The sequence below is a fragment of the Schistocerca americana genome, chromosome 6 (assembly GCF_021461395.2).
Source record: "Schistocerca americana isolate TAMUIC-IGC-003095 chromosome 6, iqSchAmer2.1, whole genome shotgun sequence".
Lineage (NCBI taxonomy): Eukaryota > Metazoa > Arthropoda > Insecta > Orthoptera > Acrididae > Schistocerca > Schistocerca americana.
Window position 1 is genome coordinate 167465550 of NC_060124.1, and position 22798 is coordinate 167488347.

The 22798-nt window shown below is 46.4% G+C and overlaps 1 protein-coding gene across 1 annotated transcript in view; it reads right to left on the reverse strand.

Moving 5' to 3' along the window:
* Positions 1 to 22798, reverse strand: part of LOC124619259 (A disintegrin and metalloproteinase with thrombospondin motifs 1) — a 474635-nt gene that overhangs the window by 369806 nt on the left and 82031 nt on the right. The window contains exon 2 of the mRNA XM_047145524.1: positions 1266 to 1441. Within this exon, the coding sequence (XP_047001480.1) occupies positions 1266 to 1388 (123 nt within the window). The 5' untranslated portion in view covers positions 1389 to 1441. The remainder of the gene's footprint in view (positions 1 to 1265; positions 1442 to 22798) is intronic.

Consider the following 22798-nt stretch of genomic DNA (forward strand, 5'->3'; position numbering starts at 1 on the left):
AAGCTGGTGGAGGCTCTGTAATGGTGAGGGGCGTGTGCAGTTGGAATGATATGGGACCCCTGATACGTCTAGGTACGACTCTAACAGGTGACACGTACGTAAGTATTTTGTCTGACCAGCTACATCCATTCATGCCCATTGTGTATTCCGACGGACGTGGGCATTTCCAACAGGACAATGCGACAGCCCACACGTCCAGAATTGCTACAGATTGGTTCCAGAAACACTCTTCTGAGTTTAAACACTTCCTCTGGCCACCAAACTCCCTAGACACGAATATTATTGAGTATATCTGGGATGCCTTGCAATGTGCTGTTCAGAAGAGATCTCCACCCCCTCGTACTCTTAGGGATTTATGGACAGCCCTGCTGGATTCATGGTGTCTTTTTCCTCCAGAATTACTTCAGACATCAGTCTAGGCCGTGACATGTCGTGTAGCGGAACTTTTGCGTGCTCGTTGGGGCGCTGCATGATATTCGGCAGATGTATCAGTTTTTTTGGCTCTTCAGTGTATTTATTCGATTGCACCTATGATTTGATTCAAATCGTGCAATGGCAGTAATTGAGTATGTTTGAAAGCTCAAATTTCAGTAGCATAACACGAAATGTAAACAGCCGTAAGCGGAAATGACAACTTTCAAACGCTGAACTGATGATCGTATAATGTTATTGTAATAGTTGTTGTTCTTGTATGATGGTGAAAACAGCGATGTTGATAAATGTAACATTGTATGAAATGAAGTCGAACTGGGAGGCTAGGGGTTATGCGGCTCAATGGGGATCCCAGTATGAGGGCTCAGAGGAGCAAGAGTTGGGCTGTAATTTTTAGGCATGTGTTTTAGTCATGAGTGTTTTGTTAGCATGAGCTTTGGTGCCTACTATGGTACAACGGAAGCCAGGCCATATTTATAGAACAGTGATCGGTTGGTTAACAGCAGGTAGGAAAACTGTGTATTTTACGTGCTGGAAGTGGAAAATGGACAAAAAATGCAGGGGAAATGACGAGGGTCTGAGTTGTAAAATTGACGGTGTGGGTAAGAGAAAGAAGGACTTGGAGAAGAGTGACTAATGCCTTAAGAGAAAGTGGGCCTGGTCGTGGAACTGTTTGGCTCGTACATTAGGAAGGAAAACTGCATGAACGGTAGGCTGATCTGATGTAGGGTGCACTGTCTTTGGTTGATCCAAGCGAACGCTTATGAGGAAGCAAGTTTTATCACCGATAGCAAGACTTGGCGAAGCATAGCATAGGCGGAAGCCTTACTCACCGACGGCGACTTTGGTGACTCCTTAGCGGGCTTTGACTCTTGGGCGGTGGGGGACGCACTGGTCGCTGCCAGGAAGTGCAGGATCAGCGTCGCCAGCGACACGGCGCTGAACGCGGACGCCATCTTGCGTCTCGTTGTAGTTGCTGCTGCTGACGATCCGGCTGCTGCCCGTGCGTCTGCAAAGGAAAACCGCAGCCTGAAGATGAGGTTTCGAAGACACGCCGAAACGTTACGAATCGAAGATAACTAAGCTCTACTGCATTTGCTGTTCTGGAATGTGCCGGAAGAGGAAAAGCGAAGTAAAGTAATTGAGATGTGCATGGGTAGGTAAGCATAATATAAAGAGCCTTGCACGACATTTGCTGCTGTTGCAAGAGGAGTGAACTTAATTGCTGCTAGTTGCCTCACGGAACCGCCATCTGCTTCATCACGCTCGTTCGCCTTATTAACTCCAGCAATAACCCTATATATTTTAGCAGGCGAGCTAAAATTGAGAAAGAGAAAACATAAGAATACAATAAAATAGAAGGAACGAAATATAATCAATCCAGTACTACAACCAGTTATCTCATGAATAGCATTATTAAGTAGCACTGTTCGTTCACTGTGCTTCATTGTAGGACGTAAGCCTGTTCAGTAATGAACGACCACATTATTACCGTATATTATGTGTCTCTGCTTACCCACATAAATTTTCACGCTATAATGAAATGAACTCATAATTGATCACATGAAGCATTTCAGAAGCTTCGTTCACGCTTATTTTAATTTAAAAATGTATTTATAAAATCGCCTTCGTAAGCTTCGTTGCAATCTCTGGTGTGCTGTTGAGCTAACGTAAGAGCAAGTTTTGTAATGTGATCGGAACACCTAATCTAATAATTCGTTATCACCGCAACAGAAGCTTCCTCAAATATACCCAAAGACATCCCAGAGGCTGGCACTGCCTCTTATTTATACATATTCGAATGACTCTATTCTTCATTTCAGAACTTCAGGAAAGGTGACAAAACGTACTCTATTCGAACATACCTAAGATTCGTGGTAATGTCCTAGCACTGTGGCCTCACTTTGTCGCCCAAACTAAGTACTCCAATTGCTGGTAAACAAACAGAATCAATCGATTCTTGTTATTTCACGGGAGATGGTTAAATGGCTCTGAGCACTATGGGACTTAAAATCTGAGGTCATCAGTCCCCTAGAACTTAGAACTACTTAAACCTAACTAACGTAAAGATATCGCACACATCCATTCCCGAGGCAGGATTCGAACCTGCGACCGAAGCTGTCGCGCGGTTCCGGATTGAAGCGCCTAGAACCGCTCCCCCACCGCGGCCGGCTTCACGGGAGAGGAAAGTAGATTTTTTCTACGGGAGAGGAAATGAATTTCTTTTTAACAAGAACATGTCAGGCTTACAGCACAATGCGACAAAAAGCTATGTCAAATTTGCTTAGATTATTTCGTTTAAGTTTCCAAATTTTTTGTGGTACTTCTGATTAGTAAGTGATTTTTAACCCGAGTAGTTTTATTTTTGTGATTTACATTCATTCGCACTTAGAACGGAACGAATATCTCACGAAAATATACCGTCTGACTAAACAAAATGGCTGTAATGATTGCACTAACGCGCCGTTGTATTGTGAAAGGAAGCAAATGATGCTGTTCCATGCCGAATGAAAAATGGGACCCTAAACAAGGACTTTGACAATTAGCATTATTTTACTTCCTGTGGAAGGAGCACAAAAGTATATGACTGATATAACGTGTGGAAATACATGGTACAATGAATAAAGTAGTTTAGCGATGACAGGGAAGAAGGCAATCATATTGATAAACTGTTCATGACTCAATCACTAACAGCTGGAATGAAGAAAGGAAGCTTATGGTCTAACATCCAGTCGACAATAAGATCATTAGAGACGAATACAAGTTCGATTAGGAGAGGCAGTCAGCCCTCGCTTATCGAATTAGGCATCCGATATCCTCCTCAAGCAATTTAGGGAAATGGTGAAAGATATAAATTTGGAAGGGTGGACTGGAACTTTAGCCGACGTCTTCCCGAATGCGAGTCTAGTGATCCAAAGACCGAATCACCTCGCTCTATTGAGCATTGGCTCTAATGGGGAATCCCGTATTGTCAAACTGGACAACGTCCTCCTCCTTGTAGCTTGCTGTTGCCTTCCTAAGACCTGTTACGGTTCGCCGTGCATCTCTGGCGTATGATAATCGCACCGCACGCATATGTACAGGTCATGAGTCTGGCGATAAGGACAGCACTGTTAAATGTTGTGTTTCGAGGAAAAGGAGGAATTGCTAGTTCTATACACAAGGCAAATGACAAATGCAATTCTAAGCGCTATATTTAACCACTGTGATATTATTGTCGTCTTCATAGAATAAAAAAATAATAAAAAAATAAAAAAATGAAGAAGTACTTTAACCGAAATAGTTCCAAATCTGTTCACGCGTATCACCTTCTCGGCCCTTGCCTCCGATACTGTGAATCGTATTGCTGTGCAACTGTATGAGGCCAGAAACGCGTTTAGAGACTTAATGAGCGGGTGTGAGATGACCATTGAACTTTCCGGTTGACTCTGAACCTTATTACACTATCACCAATTAGTTCTGCTCATTCACGGAGATCTCTTACCAGAGTAAATTCATGATAACAAATAGTGTTACTTCGCACTTACTTTTAATGTCTGCAACAGTTCTACAAGGTTATCGTAGTTGACGAAACTGAAACCGTGGCGTGTTATAGCGTCACACTCATTTTCACTGATACACTACTGTTGACTCAATCATGCTCTGCATCTTCATCTGTACTCCGCAAGCCATCTTACGTCGTGTGGTGGGGGTATTTTTTATATCGTAGTCATGTTCGCTTCTTCTGTCCCAGAACGAGTGTTGATAATCCTCCGTATGATCTTGAATCAAACTTTACCATTTTCGCATTTTTTGCCAGATATACGAAGGAGGAAGCAACATACTGCTTGACTGTTATGGGAACGTACGTTCACGAACTTTTAACGGTAGACTACACCATGATGCAGTAACATCACTCTTGTAAATTGTGCCATTGGAGTTGGCTTAACCGTCCGTGACGCTTCCGCGCTTACTAATCGAACCTATGACAAAACGCGTTGCTCTCCATATGGTTTTCCTTATCAGTTTCTATTTTCTCTGTCAGTCGTATTTGGTAACGGTCGCAGACCGACGAGCAGTACTCAAGTTATAGTCGAATGAGGGTTTGTAAATTACCTGTTTCGTCAGTGGACTAAACTTCTTGAGGACTCTTCCAGCGAATCTCAGCCTGGGATCTATCTTTCTTACGATTACTTTTATGTGGTCGTTTTATTTTAAATCGCTTCTTATGCACGCTCTCTAATATTTAATGGGTGTGACTGCTTCCAGAGATTGACCTGCAGTCGTGGAGTCATACAATAGCCGTCTTTCAGCCAATTTATATGCAATATCTTGTATCTACTTAAGCGGAGGGTACAGTGCCACTCCCTGCACCAGGCGTCATCTTCTGCAAATCTTCCTGCGTTCTCTAACATCGCGGCATCTTTGCTTGTACACCGGCATAATTCGCGAACAGTACAATGGAGTTTGGTCACGCTTCAACACAAGACGTTAGGCTCAGACGCATTTACAGCTGGTTCTGTCATCGCAGCAGTCATTGCCCTATGAGGGTTGCACACTTCAAACGTTCGGGATGACCTCTGCAGAGATGTCGTTGAACAGCCGCAACATCCGCCTTCTATTGCTGTGCGGTCTGTACACGTCGCAGGTCTACCACGACTGTGCACGCCAACTTGCCAGAAAAGTGACAGTACGCCTAAAGTGTAGTTCCTTCTTTTGAGAAGGCAGCTAATAGAGAAAAAACATCCTACACGAATGATAACAAGGTGACTTGGCCAAATGCCGAGGCATTACCACTACCAGTGTGTCCTGAGCAACAGGAAACGGCGGGCGGAGAAACCGGGTCGCCCGTGGCCCTGCGGTGGGCATTTCCTGACAACCTCGCAAACCGGTGATGCCCAATCGCGGTCACTGAAAACCTGCTCGAGCGGACCCACCGCCCAAGCACAGTGGCAGGGAAATAAATGAGCAGCTTAATTTTAGACAGTCGTCGGGCTCGTTAGAGTAATGAAACTCGTTCATTTGACAAGTGTGGGGGATAAAGTCCGTCAATGCCTTCTTAAAGGAACTATGTTCATGAAACTTCTTTGGGTGGCGAGGCAAATATTGTGCCTACTGAGCTATGCAAGCGCAACCAGTTGTTTCCATTCTTGCAGGAGGGTCAGTCCCGGAAGGTATGCAGGGGGACTTCTGTGAAATTTGGAAGGTAGGACAGGATCTACTGGCGGAGGTAAAGCTGTGGGCGTTGGCCGTGAGTCGTGCTTGGACAGTGTAGTCGACAATCACTTGCCCATGAGAGGCAAAGGTCCCAGGTTCGACTGCCAGTCCGACGCAGAGTCTGCAAAGTTTCAAATCAGCGAACATTCCGCTTCACAGTGAAAATTCGTTCTGAGAACAGTATTGACGTTCATAAGTTGAAGGGCTCTTAGAGACTCACTAACAACATGATGAGCAGAGACAATATATGCAATTAATGGTGCAGACATGAGACACAGTAATAGGGATGTAAGTTTTACCGTGCCCATGGCCACTGCTGACACGAGATGTGGGTGTCTTCTGGCACATTCGGCAAGACAACGATGCTGCACGGATATAGCTCTTGGTCAGCTTTGGCCTAACTGATATGGATTGTTTCGCAGCTTTCGAAATCTTCACTCTAAGTGTGAAATATCGCTACGAATGTTCAGCTCACGGCAGTTCCTCAGTCGTCTTCTCTCACTGGTGTGCTCAACACGAATCTGCTGGCTGATCACTCATTTTACTTTATCCCCCTACAGTATCCCGCAAACGACCAGTACCTTCATTATACGAGAACTTGTCGCTCCCGGTCTGTGTCATGATGGTGTGATGAACACATCACATACAACAGAGTGCTCATGTGGCCCCCAAAGTCAATTGCCCCCAGTCCTACACCTAGGATGTCATCGAGTGAAATGTGTCGCCTAGTTCTGCAAATTCTCCGAGGATTGTGGGCAGTGATTAAGTAGTCATACATTATGATGTTTCCCCATGAAATTAGGTGTGTCGGGGAGTCACTGGCATCGTCAAGGCGAAAGGGCGAGTTATATGCTGTTCATTAGGAGTGTGTAATGCAATTGCTGCGCCTGTGGCGTGTGCAGAAACCGCAAACGCGAGAGGGAGACGAGGACGTCACACCAGGCACGGCGATTGCAGTACCCCGGGGGTATCTAGACCGGCGCGGCGACAGGTAACGGCGACGTCCTTGTGTCCGCGGCAGATGGACTGAATTCCTGACCTTATTTGCGGACGCGCGACGAGACAGCGCGGGACTCGGTACAGACGCGTGCGGAGCACTCCGCCTTACGAAACGAGAGCACCCGCGCTCCGGCTTACGTCACGGCCTGTTACACGGGACTCCGAGCAGTCTGACAACCAGAGTAACTCGTTCTATTCCCCTACTCATGCTCTGCACCCAATTACGAGTTCCTTTATTTATGCGTATGTGCTTATGGAAACGCATTACCCGGTAGTTCAGGTTGGGCATGATTGTTATCAGTAATAATAATAATAAATACTCAAAATGATAAATACTCAAAATGCGAGCTCTCAGACAAAAACCTGTAGTAGGCACATTTGCAGATGTCAAAAGAGCATACGATCCAAAAGACAGGCCCTCACTGTTCCAAATTTTAGAAGAGAGGGGATTAGATCCCACAGCACGAGAAATCATAAAATAAACACTAATTGGCATGAAATCCAAAGTAAAATTTATGGGGGAGACCTCAGAACCCTTCGACATTCAGACAGGTGTGAGACAAGGTGATGGACTCTGTCCTATTCTGCTCAACGTAGTTGTAGACAAAGTTATAGAACAATAGGAGAAAGAATTCAAGAAATGTGGAGTTTGGAAACCAATCCGACAGGGCGTTGCCAAAAAGGACCGCTACATACCATATCTTGCATTTGCGGACGATCTGGCCATACTAACAGAGGATAAGCAGACTGCAGTCAAACAGCTGGAAATGCTCAAAGAATGTGCAGAAAAAGTAGGTTTACAACTTTCATTTGAGAAAGCTGAATTCTTTTGTTCAGAAACTGAAATTGCAAGCTTGAAAACAAAATATGGTAAAATTAACAGGGTTCCATACTTTAAATACCTTTGAGAATTCATCGAACCGGCAGGTATTGAAAAAATCTCAAATCAACATCGCCTCCAAAAAATTAAGAAAGGATTAGGGTTAACGCAAAACTTCTACAACAAAAAATCAGTGTCAGGAGGGGCAAAAATTTGACGCTACAATACTGTCATAGAACCAGCAGTCCTATATGCAAGTGAAACACTAGCCCTTGACCGAAAAACAACAACTTGAAAATGGTTGAAATGGCTCTAAGCACTATGAGACTTAACTTCTGAGGCCATCAGTCCCCTATAACTTAGAACTACTTAAACCTAACTAACCTAAGGACATCACACACATCCATGCCCGAGGCAGGATTCGAACCTGCGACCGTAGCGGTCGCGCGGTTCCAGACTGTAGCGCCTAGAACCGCTCGGCCACTCTGACCGGCTAAAGCTTATTATGACCAGCCTTTGAATAATTGTGAGGACACTGGGCGTAAGTGTTACTCCGAGACGAAGGGGTGGGCACAGGAGAGGAAAACGAGGCAAACTGTATGTAGCAGACAATATTTGGTGGTGTGCCAGAACCAGGAAGTAAGCCCGAATGAATAACTTCGGATGAGACATTAAAACAATCCACGACTTTCTCCGTCATTGTCGACGTACCGTTTTGATCCCTGTCATTACCGAGCAACACTGGGTGATTTTACAGGGTGATCGAGAGGTCTCTCACATGAAAAGTAATCAGGTGCATATATGTATGTTTATAATATGTGTTTTATTTTACAACTTCATCCACATAGCACAAGCTCAAAATGATTGCCCTTTTCTTTAGCGTATGCATAAACTCGTTTTACCGTGATTTAACGGCACTTCACGGGCACGTTGATACTTACGTTGCTAATCTCCATTGTTAAGTTCAGATTTAGTTCCGCTAATGTGTGCTGCCTCTTTTATATACAATTTATTTAAGTTATCCCGGCAGGAAGGAGTCTGGAGACGTTACATTGGGAATATGTGGGGGCCATAAGCCTTTAGAGATGATTCGACAACCGTAAAAGTCTCCTGAGAAATGGGTTCATTAGATGTGTGACGAGTAGCGCCGCCCCTCTGCAACCAGCAGTAAAGTTCATCCGCCTTAAGAAGAGGTTTGGAACATAAATCTGTTCATCAGGGTTTCAAAGAAATTAGGACCCCCTATTCGATTCCACAATACAGCACGCCGCACTCCACTTTCTGGCGGTGAAAGATGCTTTCTTGCAAGACATGTTGAATTCCAGTTGACCAAATTCCTGTGTTTTGACTATTCATGTTTCCAGTAAGATGATGCCACCCTCGTCAGTGAGGAAAACAGGATCCAGTTCTGGATATCAACAACCGATCGAAACAGTGAGCAGTACGCTAGATGCTTTTCTTTATCCAACGCCTTCAATTCCAGCACAATACAAATATAATATGCACCAACTGCATCGCTTTCTGGGAAATACCATACAAGAAGTTAGACTGAACAGTCTCTTCGAACGTTCTGAAGGCGAACGCAGCATCGCATCCCTCACTTCAGGCAGTTTACCGCCCGTCAAAATGGCTGGTCCTGGTTTTACTCTTATTTGCATCTGATTTCGCATTCCATGAAACAAGCGGTGCTGTATCTGGGTATTTCCCTCAAATTATGTCAAAATGGTTCAAATGGCTCTGAGCACTATGGGACTTAACATCTGAGGGATCAGTCCCCTAGAATTTAGAACTCCTTAAACCTAACTGACCTAAGGACATCACACACTTCAATATCCGAGGCAGGATTCGAACCTGAGACCGTAGAGTCCCGCGGTTCCGCACTGAAGCGCCTAGAAACACTCGACCACACCGGCCGGCGATTGTGTCAACAAAGCCGTGAGAACGAACAACTGCTAAAATACTGTTCAACACTGAAAACTCGTTACTCTTGGGTAAAATGACATCTTTACCAAGCAATGAACTGCGCATGATTTTGTAATATTTAATGTGTTCGAACATCCTGAATTGCGTCGAAGAAAACGATCTAGTAATGACTGCTATCGGCAGGGCATTTCTATTTGATTCCGTATTTCTAGAATTCCAAAAGGCTTTTGAAACCGTTCATCACAAGCGGCTTCTAATCAAAGTGCTTGCCTGTAGAGTATTGTCTCAGTCGTGCTACTGGATTTGAAGGGCAACTCGTTTTGTGTTATCGCGAAACATGGGAAAGAGTGTCATGGGTATGATACGCGAGTTGGAATGGCCATCACTACAAAGAATGCGTTTATCATTAAGACGATATCTTTTGACAAAATTTGCATCACAAACTTTCTCCTTCAAATGCGAAAATATTTTGTTGATGCCACCCAACATAGGGAGGAATGATCATCTTAATGAAATAGGTAAATGAGACTGCGCACAGCAAGATTTGTTTATTCGTCCCACATGCTGATTGGGACTGGAAAGGTGGTTCAGTGAACCTTCCGCCAGACACTTATACGTAGATATAGATGTAATATTACATTGGCGTCTGCATTTGTTGTCGCTAATACCTGTGGTGCTACCTTGCTGTGGCTGCAACGCAACTGCTATTCACGGACACCTTTTTGTTTACACTTGCACAACTTTTCGATCGCACTGTAGCAGCTCACCTGAGGAAGAGCAGGGAAGGGAAAGCTGGGCGCCGGATAGAGCGCGTGTGCGTTCTCGGCTCGGCAGGGGCGCGCCAGCACCACCAGTGTGTCTGCCGTTCGCGGCGCGGCGCGGCACGGGGCGTCGTTACGCAAGGCGTCGTTCCGCACACACACAGCAGACGCTGCCGCGGCGGCGCCGCCCCTCATTAGCATACAGATTGCCCTCCAGTGGCCGCTCCGCTCCGCCGCTTCCGTCCCTCCTCGCACTTTTTTTTTTATAACACTCGCCGCCCCGGCTTTTCTTAGCGTATTTAAATTTGTTTGGATTTCTTCCGGTATCGGCGGGAAGTAAAAGTTGAAGCCGCTGTGGCGCCATGTGCCATTAGCATAGCGACGAGACGCCCGCGAAACCCTGCCCCCCCCCTCCACCCCTCCAGTTTAAAGTAACTGTACGGGTAATCAGCCCATCAACTGCCTATAAGTGGGCAATCGAATTCCATCTTCAGCGAAAGGCCAGCTGCTAACAACCGCACGGACTGTTTCGGAAGATCCGGGTGTCTCGTAAATCGTCTACGACATTGCCAACTCATTTCTAAAGCTACGTTCTGAAGACCCATGAAAATCGGATATTGCCGACTGCATAGCTCGACAACGTTGTCCGGTAGCACTGTAGCCCAAGGAATTGCAGGCCCAGTCAGATGGAAGACAACTGTTGACCGGCAATGTTTGCGGTAGCACATTTAGGGACAAGAAGTGTTTACATAGAGTCACACTAATGCCACAAAATAAGCGACCGTGAGCCACTGGAAGTGAGTCTACTGCTTTTACATCACATGAGCTGGTCGTTTTTGGAGCATCACCTTCTACCAGCTTTGCGAAAGAAGCGGCAACACTTTCTGCGCATCCCACCCATCATTTTGCACGACAATTCGCGGGCGCATACACCTCAAGCTGTGGCTGCTCTGTTCGGTCGTTGGGACTGGGAAGTACTGTACTATCCACCATACTCCCCGGACTTAAATTCAAATGGTTCGAATGGTTCTGAGTACTATGAGACATAACTTCTGAGGTCATCAGTCCCCAAGAACTTAGAACTACTTAAACCTAACTAACCTAAGGGCATCAGACACATCCATGCCCGAGGCAGGATTCGAACCTGCGACCGTAGCGGTCGCGCGGTTCCAGGCTGTAGCGCCTAGAACCACTCGGCCACGCCGGCCGGCCCCGGACTTAAGTCCTAGTGACTTTGATTTGATTCCGAAGATGAAGGAGCCACTTCGTCGCATTTGCTCCAGAACTCTTCCAGAGATTCGACAGGCAGTAGACCGCTCCATTCGCACCATCAACCGAACAGGCTCTGCTAACGGTATACTACGCCTTCCACATCGCTGGCAACGGGTTCTACACAACGCTGGTGACTACTCTGAAGGACAGTAACAGGTGCAAACATGTAACTCTTTTGTATCGGTTCTGAATAAATAGTTGCCACTATTTAACTTTCAATCTACGTATAATAGGAAGTCTTTTCTGAAGGCATTTGTCCGGAGTGTTGCGTTGCATGGAAGTGGAGACAGGTAGTTCGGACTTACAGAAGAAAGCTGTTGCAATGTGGTCCTATAGAAGAATACTGAAGATCTGATGAGCAGCGCGAATAACAGAGTAAGCAGTGAATAGGATTGGGGAGAAAAGAAATATGTGGCTTAATTGGACTAAAAGAAGAGATCGGTTGATACGACAGTTTCTGAAGGATTAGGGAATGGTGAGTTTAGTACACTACTGGCCATTAAAATTGCTACACCAAGAAGATGACGTGCTAAAGACGCGAAATTTAACCGACAGGAAGAAGATGCTGTGATATGCAAATGATTAGCTTTTCAGAGCATTCACACAAAGTTGGCGCCAGTGGCGACACCTGAAACGTGCTGACATGAGGAAAGTTTCCAACCGATTTCTCAGCAGTTGATCGGCGTTTCCTGGTGAAACGTTGTTGTGATGCCTCGTGTAAGGAGTAGAAATGCGTACCATCACGTTTCCGTCTTTGATATAGGTCGGATTGTAGCCTATCGCGATTGCGGTTTATCGTATCGCGACATTGCTGCTCGCGTTGGTCGAGATCCAATGACTGTTAGCAGAATATGGAATCGGTGGGTTCAGGAGGGTAATACGAACCGCCGTGCTGGATCCTAACGGCCTCGTATCACTAGCAGTCGAGATGACAGGCATCTTATCCGCATGGCTGTAACGGATCGTGCAGCCACGTCTCGATCCCTGAGACAACAGATGGGGACGTTTGCAAGACAACAACCATCTGCATGAACAGTTCGACGACGTTTGCAGCAGCATGGGCAATCAGCTCGGAGACCGTGGCTACGGTCACCCTTGACACTGCATCACAGAGCCGAGTGGAGCCGAGTGGAGGGTCTGAATCAGAGGCTGAGACGGTTCTGCGACCGTGTGGGCTGCAGATTCCTCGACTTGCGCCATAGGGTGGTGGGGTTTCGGGTTCCGCTGGATAGGTCAGGAGTCCACTACACGCAACAAGCGGCTACACGGGTAGCAGGGGTTGTGTGGCGTGGGCTGGGCGGTTTTTTAGGTTAGATGGCCTTGGGCAAGTACAGAAAGGGCAACAGCCTCAACGGGTGCGGGGCAAAGTCAGGACATGCGGGGACCAAGCAGCAATCGGTATTGTAATTGTCAACTGTCGAAGCTGCGTTGGTAAAGTACCGGAACTTCAAGCGCTGATAGAAAGCACCGAAGCTGAAATCGTTATAGGTACAGAAAGCTGGCTTAAGCCAGAGATAAATTCTGCCGAAATTTTTACAAAGGTACAGACGGTGTTTAGAAAGGATAGATTGCATGCAACCGGTGGTGGAGTGTTCATCGCTGTTAGTAGTAGTTTATCCTGTAGTGAAGTAGAAGTGGATAGTTCCTGTGAATTATTATGGGTGGAGGTTACACTAAACAACCGAACTAGGTTAATAATTGGCTCCTTTTACCGACCTCCCGACTCAGCAGCATTAGTGGCAGAACAACTGAGAGAAAATTTGGAATACATTTCACATAAATTTTCTCAGCATGTTATAGTCTTAGGTGGAGATTTCAATTTACCAGATATAGACTGGGACACTCAGGTGTTTAGGACGGGTGGTAGGGACAGAGCATCGAGTGACATTATACTGAGTGCACTATCCGAAAATTACCTCGAACAATTAAACAGAGAACCGACTCGTGGAGATAACATATTGGACCTACTGATAACAAACAGACCCGAACTTTTCGAATCTGTATGTACAGAACAGGGAATCAGTGATCATAAGGCCGTTGCAGCATCCCTGAATATGGAAGTTAATAGGAATATAAAAAAAGGGAGGAAGGTTTATCTGTTTAGCAAGAGTAATAGAAGGCAGATTTCAGACTACCTAACAGATCAAAACGAAAATTTCTGTTCCGACACTGACAATGTTGAGTGTTTATGGAAAAAGTTCAAGGCAATCGTAAAATGCGTTTTAGACAGGTACGTGCCGAGCAAAACTGTGAGGGACGGGAAAAACCCACCGTGGTACAACAACAAAGTTAGGAAACTACTGCGAAAGCAAAGAGAGCTCCACTCCAAGTTTAAACGCAGCCAAAACCTCTCAGACAAACAGAAGCTAAACGATGTCAAAGTTAGCGTAAGGAGGGCTATGCGTGAAGCGTTCATTGAATTCGAAAGTAAAATTCTATGTACCGACTTGACAGAAAATCCTAGGAAGTTCTGGTCTTACGTTAAATCAGTAAGTGGCTCGAAACAGCATATCCAGACACTACGGGATGATGATGGCATTGAAACAGAGGATGACACGCGTAAAGCTGAAATACTAAACACCTTTTTCCAAAGCTGTTTCACAGAGGAAGACCGCACTGCAGTTCCTTCTCTAAATCCTCGCACAAACGAAAAAATGGCTGACATCGAAATAAGTGTCCAAGGAATAGAAAAGCAACTGGAATCACTCAATAGAGGAAAGTCCACTGGACCTGACGGGATACCAATTCGATTCTACACAGAGTACGCGAAAGAACTTGCCCCCCTTCTAACAGCCGTGTACCGCAAGTCTCTAGAGGAACGGAGGGTTCCAAATGATTGGAAAAGAGCACAGATAGTCCCAGTCTTCAAGAAGCGTCGTCGAGCAGATGCGCAAAACTATAGACCTATATCTCTTACGTCGATCTCTTGTAGAATTTTAGAACATGTTTTTTGCTCGCGTATCATGTCATTTCTGGAAACCCAGAATCTACTATGTAGGAATCAACATGGATTCCGGAAACAGCGATCGTGTGAGACCCAACTCGCCTTATTTGTTCATGAGACCCAGAAAATATTAGATACAGGCTCCCAGGTAGATGCTAATTTTCTTGACTTCCGGAAGGCGTTCGATACAGTTCCGCACTGTCGCCTGATAAGCAAAGTAAGAGCCTACGGAATATCAGACCAGCTGTGTGGCTGGATTGAGGAGTTTTTGGCAAACAGAACACAGCATGTTGTTATCAATGGAGAGACGTCTACAGACGTTAAAGTAACCTCTGGCGTGCCACAGGGGAGTGTTATGGGACCATTGCTTTTCACAATATATATAAATGACTTAGTAGATAGTGTCGGAAGTTCCATGCGGCTTTTCGCGGATGATGCTGTAGTATACAGAGAAGTTGCTGCATTAGAAAATTGTAGCGAAATACAGGAAGATCTGCAGCGGATAGGCACTTGGTGCAGGGAGTGGCAACTGACCCTTAACATAGACAAATGTAATGTATTGCGAATACATAGAAAGAAGGATCCTTTATTGTATGATTATATGATAGCGGAACAAACACTGGTAGCAGTTACTTCTGTAAAATATCTGGGAGTATGCGTACGGAACGATTTGAAGTGGAATGATCATATAAAACTAATTGTTGGTAAGGCGGGTACCAGGTTGAGATTCATTGGGAGAGTGCTTAGAAAATGTAGTCCATCAACAAAGGAGGTGGCTTACAAAACACTCGTTCGACCTATACTTGAGTATTGCTCATCAGTGTGGGATCCGTACCAGGTCGGGTTGACGGAGGAGATAGAGAAGATCCAAAGAAGAGCGGCGCGTTTCGTCACTGGGTTATTTGGTAACCGTGATAGCGTTACGGAGATGTTTAATAAACTCAAGTGGCAGACTCTGCAAGAGAGGCGCTCTGCATCGCGGTGTAGCTTGCTCGCCAGGTTTCGAGAGGGTGCGTTTCTGGATGAGGTATCGAATATATTGCTTCCCCCTACTTATACTTCCCGAGGAGATCACGAATGTAAAATTAGAGAGATTAGAGCGCGCACGGAGGCTTTCAGACAGTCGTTCTTCCCGCGAACCATACGCGACTGGAACAGGAAAGGGAGGTAATGACAGTGGCACGTAAAGTGCCCTCCGCCACACACCGTTGGGTGGCTTGCGGAGTATCAATGTAGATGTAGATGTAGATGTAGACAGGAGCGCCTGCGATGGTGTACTCAACGACGAACCTGGGTGCACGAATGGCAAAACGTCATTTTTTCGGATGAATCCAGGTTCTGTTTACAGTATCATGATGGTCGCATCCGTGTTTGGCGACATCGCGGTGAACGCACATTGGAAGCGTGTATTCGTCATCGCCATACTGGCGTATCACCCGGCGTGATGGTATGGGGTGCCATTGGTTACACGTCTCGGTCGCCTCTTGTTTGCATTGACGGCACTTTGAACAGTGGACGTTACATTTCAGATGTGTTACTACCCGTGGCTCTACCCTTCATTCGATTCCTGGAAACCCTCCATTGCAGCAGGATAATGCACGACCACATGTTGCAGGTCCTGTACGGGCCTTCGTGGATAAAGAAAATGTTCGACTGCTGCCCTGGCCAGCACATTCTCCAGATCTCTCACCAAGTGGAAACATCTGGTCAATGGTGGCCGGGCAACTGGCTCGTCTCAATACGCCAGTCACCACTCTTGATGAACTATGGTATCGTATTGAAGCTGCATGGGCAGCTGTACCTGTACATGCCATCCAAGCTCTGTTTGACTCAATGCCCAGGCGTATCAAGGCCGTTATTTTGGCCAGAGGTGGTTGTTCTGGTTGCTAATTTCTCAGAATCTATGCACCCAAATTGCGTGAACATATAATCACATGTCAGTTCTAGTATAATATATTTGTCCAATGAATACCCGTTTATCATTTGCATTTCTTCTTGGTGTAGCAATTTTAATGGCCAGCAGTGTATTAGAGGGAAATGTAGGGTAGCTATTTGAAGATGAAGAGGTTTGCACAGGACAGATTAGCTTGGAGAGCTGCATCAAACCATTCTTCGGGCTGAGGTCGACAACAACAACAGCAACGCCACTTTAGTAGGATTTTCGTGGGTGCCCACAACAGCTTGAGACGTATTCCCAGTTGAATCCCTTCCGGAAGGACACGGCCTAATTCTTTCCGTCAGTCCTACTAGCTTGTGCTCTGTTCCTAGTCACCTCGTCATCGGCGTGACATCAAATCTTAATCTTCTTTGCACTTGAGGAGGTTCTCTACCCCTGAAAGTAAGAGGTGCAGTCGTGTACTGCTGGAGGCCCATCGCTCACTGAGCAGGCGACCGGGCCGGCAGCTGACGCGCCGCCGAGGCCAGCGAGTTATGAGGCGCTGACCGGCGCCCGGTTCCTGACCTTGTCTGCTCAAAAGCGGAACCGACCCCGCGTCTGCTCTGTATTTATGGAAATGCGCTCTTGTGAGAAAATCCGTCTCTCCCTCCTAAACACTGTCAGTCGCCACGTATTGTCCTACTCCTCCACTTTCCAACACATATGACAATGAGGGCGAAAATTCTTCGTTTTACATAACCATACCTGCACAGTCTGTGTCCGTGACTCTGTCGAAACTATACGAGGAGTAATGACAGTTTTAATTACAGCCACGGAAAAATAATTTTACGTAGTTAATTTTTTTTATATTTCCCATCGTTTCTTACAAGGGAACCTCCCCATCGCACCCCCCTCAGATTTAGTTATAAGTTGGCACAGTGGATAGGCCTTGAAAAACTGAACACAGATCAATCGAGAAAACAGGAAGAAGTTGTGTGGAACTGTGAAAAAAGAAGTCGAATATACAAACTGAGAAATCCATGCGCAAGATAGGCAACATCAAGGATAATGTGAGCTCAGGAGCGCCGTGGTCACGTGGTTAGCGTGAGCAGCTGCGCAACAAGAGGTCTTTCGTTCAAGTCTTCCCTCGAGTGAAAAGTTTACTTTCTTTATTTTCGCAAAGTTATGATCTGTCCGTTCGTTCATTGACGTCTTTGTTCACTGTAATACGTTTAGTGTCCGTGTTTTGCGACTGCACCGCAAAACCGTGCGATTAGTAGACGAAAGGATGTGCCTCTCCAATGGGAACCGAAAACATTTGATCGCAAGGTCATAGGTCAACCGATTCCTCCACAGGAAAACACATCTGATATATTCTATACGACACTGGTGACGGCACGTGCGTCACATGACAGGAATATGTTGTCGACCCACCTAACTTGTACACTTGGCGAATCGGTAAAAAGATTCTTCTACCTTGCCCGATTTAGGTTTTCTTGTGGATGTGATAACCACTCCCAAAAAAGTGATGAAAACATAAGAGTTTGTCACATAAAATGAATAAATATTTTACTCGAGGGAAGACTTGAATCAAGGGCCTCTTAGTCCGCAGCTGCTCACGCTAACCACGGAACCACGGCGCTCCTGAGCTCAAGTTATCCTTGATGTTGCATATGTTGCGCATGGACTACTGAGTTTGTATATTTTGCTTATTTTTTCATAGTTCCCCACAACTTCTTCCAGTTTTCTCGATTGATCTGTGTTCAGTTTTTCAAGGCCTATTCACTGTGCCAACTTATAACTAAATCTGAGAGGGGTGCGATGGGGAGGTTCCCTTGTTAGCTGCTTCTATATTCTTGAAGGTGTGGTCCATCTACGAGACTAAATGAAGTTTTTTTTTCCATAATAAGCTGATTTCCTGTCTGTCGATCGCTGTTTCTGTTTCAAAATGACCTGTTTCTGGCAATGTCGTCTACTTTTAAGTCATACAGGGTGACAATTATTGAACTATACGAAAATAAGTAAATTAGTTACAAGCTACGGCGTGCACACACTTTACCCAACATGTATTCGGATTTAGGTTGTGACATATCCGATATGCGTGCCATCCTTGGCGATGACGTGGAGGAGACGAATAGCGAATTTCTGCATAACGCGCTAAAGTGTCGGAACATCGATGCTGTCGATGACCTCCTCAACGGCTGTTTTCAGCTCAGAAATTGTTTTAGGGGTTATTGCTGTGCACCTTGACTTTAATATAGCCCCACAAAAAGGAGTCGCGCGTGCTCAGAGCCGGAGAATATGGCGGCTAATCGAGGCGTAAACCAGTGGCCTCTTGATACCGCAGAGCCAGAATGCGTTCCCCAAAGTGCTCCTCCACGACAGAAACACTCTCCTGCTCCGATGGGGTCGAGCTCCGTCTTGCATGAACCACATCTTGTCGAAATCAGTGTCACTTTGGACAATGGAGATGAAATCGTCTTCCAAAACCTTCACGTACCGTTCGGCAGTCACCGTGCCATCAAGGAATATCGCACCGATTATTCCGTGCCTGGATATTACACAGCACATAGTCAGCCGTTGAGGGTGAAGAGACTTCTCGATCGCGAAATGCAGATTTTGAGTCCCCCAAAGGCGCCAATTTTGCTTACTGACGGACCCATGCAAATGAAAGTGGGCTTCGTCGCTAGGCGCGTGCGCATGCGCATGCACATACTAATTTCCATCATGCCCCGCGGCCAGGCGTGCAGTTTGAACGTCCTAACGCAAACCGTTCAGAAGTTATGACAATTTTATTCTGTAATGTTCAATAACTGTCGACCAGCATCTCGTAGTTACAGATTAAACAGTGTTAACGGAACTAATATTTTCGGTATTATATACTATATATAGCAGACAAATTCATAATTTCGTTAAGACCGGTTACTCTGTAACTACGAGATATGATCGAAAGATAAGCGACATTACCAGAAACCGTCATTTTCAAATAAATATATAGATAACAGAACTATGACTTTATCTGTAATATACAGGGTATGACGTCAAACTGTTCATTCTCTTAAGAATGGTTACCCTGAAAAAAAAAAAAAGGTTTAAATGGCTTTGAGCACTAAGGGACTTAACTTCTTAGGTCATCAGTCACCTAGAAGTTAGAACTACTTAAACCTAACTAACCTAAGGACATCACACACATCCATGCCCGAGGCAGGATTCGAACCTGCGACTGTAGCGGTCGCGCTGTTGCAGACTGTAGCGCCTAGAACCGCTCGACCACCTCGGCCGGCGTTACTCTGTAACTGCGAGATAAGATCTGATAATGGGCACCATTGTTCTGCACCCGTCTTTTTTAAGTAAAAACAGCGGCGACAGACAGAAAATAAGCCTATCTTGTACAAATAACGATCCAGGATAATTACCAGCGGCCGGCCGGGGTGACCGAGTGGTTCTAGGCGCTACAGTCTGGATCCGCGCCACCGCTACAGTCGCAGGTTCGAATCCTGCCTCGGGCATGGATGTGTGTGATGTCCTTAGCTTAGTTAGGTTTAAGTAGTTCTGAGCTCTAGGGGACTGATGACCTCAGATGTTAAGTCCCATAGTGCTCAGAGCCATTTGAACCATTTTTGACAGCGTGACACAAAGTTTTGCGCCTCGCCTGGGCCTGACATTGGACTGTTGATGACGGGAAATATGTTGCCTGTTCGGACGAGTCTCGTTTCATATAGCGGGTATGAAGACAACCTCATGAATCCATGGATACTACATGTCAGCAGGGAACTGTTCAAGCTGGTGGAGGGTCTGTAGTTGTGTCACGCGTGTGCAGTTGGAGTGGTATGGGGCCGCTGATACGTCTAGATACGACTCTGACAGGTGACACGTACGTAAGCATCCTGATCGCATGCATCCATTCATGTCCATTGTGCACCCCGAATGACTTGGGCAATTCCAGCAGGACAATGCGACACCCCAAACTCCCCAGACACGAATATTGTTGAGCATATCTGGGATGCCTTGCAACGTGCTGTTCCGAAGAGATTTCCACCCCCTCGTACTCTTACGGATTTATGGACAGCCCTGAAGGACTGAGACATTAGTCGAGTCCTTGCCACGTCGTGGTGTGGCACTTCCGCGTCTTCTCGAGGGCCCTACTCGATATTAGCCAGATGCACCAGTTTCTTTGTTTCTTCACTGTATATTTAGAGATAGCTGCCATTCGTCATACCACCTAGGAATTTTGTCCAAGTCATCTTGTATTGTACTTAAAACTTTACGACTGGCCGTCGTAGGTCTGTGGCTTGAAATCGCACCACAACTGAGCGTTTCCTCGGCGAGAGCGAACAACTGCCAGCGGCGCTTTCCCGTGGTCGGGCGTCCCACGGCGGCTGTGTATGCGCCGGCTGCTCGCTGCTGGCACCCATTGTTGGCACGGGCGCGTGGGCAAGTACGCGCGCGTGGCGAAAGTGGCTGGGGAGCTATGGCGGCGCCTAGTGCCAGAGCCGTGGCAGGGGGGAGCAGTTACTCAGCTCTGCTGGGCTGGCGACGCATGCTTCAGCGTCTGTTTACACGTTCCCTAAAGAGCGCGACAAATCGCGCCTCTCAGTGTGAATGAGGAAAGGTCGCGACCGTTTCGACGCGCCGCAGCGCGCGTATCAGTACTGTACACAGAGCGACATTTACCGTGGCGTCGAGTACTGAAGGGAGATGCAATTCTCGCTTTCTCTGCGCCGTTGCAATATATGCCTTGGCAGTGAACAATACGAGAAAGCAGAAAACTGGGACTGCGTGACTTAAAATGCATTGACAGAGGAAGGGAGCGATGGCCACAGGAGGAATGTTTGCCAGAAAATTATTTGAGACTTAATGAGGGTAATTACTAATTCCTATCGGAAAATAAATATCATGAAACATATCGATAGCAGCCCAACTCGTATCGAGGTTGGTAACAGAATGGCAAGTTTCCGTCAGGCGCTGACAGCGGTCACGCGGGATCTGGAGGACCCAATGGCGCGCGCCCACTGAGCCACACCTCCAGTGGCTCCGTACCACGAGCGCCCTCTGATGTTGCATACAGCACGGCTGGCGGCAGCCGGTCAGCCCACTTGTGCTCGTAGCCACTACTCTATGACACCTTCATTTGTGCTTCATCTTTCTTGACATTGAGAGCTGGACTTTATTTCTAGCTGCAATATTCGTAATGAGTCTTTATGTGTTTGGAGAAATACATGTTAAAGAAATCTTGGGTTTGTTGTGTTAAACTTGTTCGCTAATCGTTTCTGCTTCTGTCCAACTTTCCTCATACAACAGTTGCCACACCACACTGTAGCCCACCTCTCCTTACCATTCTGTACTAAGTTGTGCACAACAACAAATTTATACCACAACTTCACTAAAAGAGGGATCACTTAATAGTATACTTGCTGAAGCTTCAGAGAATCGCCAATTTGAAAATAGCGGAGAGAGCCAAGGGTTGCGGATGCATGACAGCAGAAGCCGGTTCAAATGGATGGCTACAGTAGTTACACAAATATGAAAAGGCTTGTGCAGGTTATGTTTGCCTCGTTAGCTGAGTGGTCAGCCAGGTTGTCTGTGGAGGACCCGGGTTCGAATCCTGGTACTTCCAGGGATTTTTGCTTGGTGGGAGTACTGGTACGTGGCATACTCATCCTCATGAGCCCAACTGAGGAGCTGCTCGACAAATTAGTAACGCTTCCAAGGTCAAGAAACCTGACAACGACCGGGAGGGCGGTGTGATGACCATATGTCCCTCCATACCGCGTCCGATGAGCCGTTAGCAGAGGAAGACACGGTGAACGGTCGGACCCGATAGGCTGGTTTCGGGCCACAACGTGGAACTTGTACAAGTGAGACTAGCTTCAGGAACTACATCAAACAAGTTAAAATGGCTCCAAGCACTATGGGACTTACATCTGAGGTCATCAGTCCCCTACTTAAACCTAACTAACCTAAGAACATCACACAGATCCATGCCCGAGGCAGGATTCGAACCTGCGACAGTTGCAGCCGCGTGGTTCCGGACTGAAGTGCCTAGAACCGCTCGACCACAACGGCCGGCTACAATCACAAGTCCATACAGTACTACTAAATTCGTCCATCACCTACCACACTCCAACGAAGAATGTATCAGATTCCGCAAAGACTGTGCCAAGACAAGACCAAAGATTGTTTAACTGTAATGTAACTTGCTCTTTCTGTGACGTGCACACTTATAAAATATAAAAATCAAAATCACATGACTACCTAACAAAGGAACTTTTTTTTTTTTTTGAAAACGCCTTTCAGAGCAGGTGGTAGATCTGTCCGCTGGAGACGTTGCCAGTGCTGTGTGCAGGAAGGAGCCTCGGTTTTCCTCGCCTCTCGCCAGCGTCCAGCGCGAGGCGCTGCCCGCCGCCTTTCACTTTGTGGACGCTCGCCGCTGGACGTCCATGCTGCTCCTCCTCACACAGCCAGGCTGCTACTAAAGCCACGGCGTACAACGACACGGCAGAGCTCACGACTGTAGCAAGTACGGACAAGGCATTACTCCTCTGTATGCACCTGCAGCGCTGATAAGTTTCTTC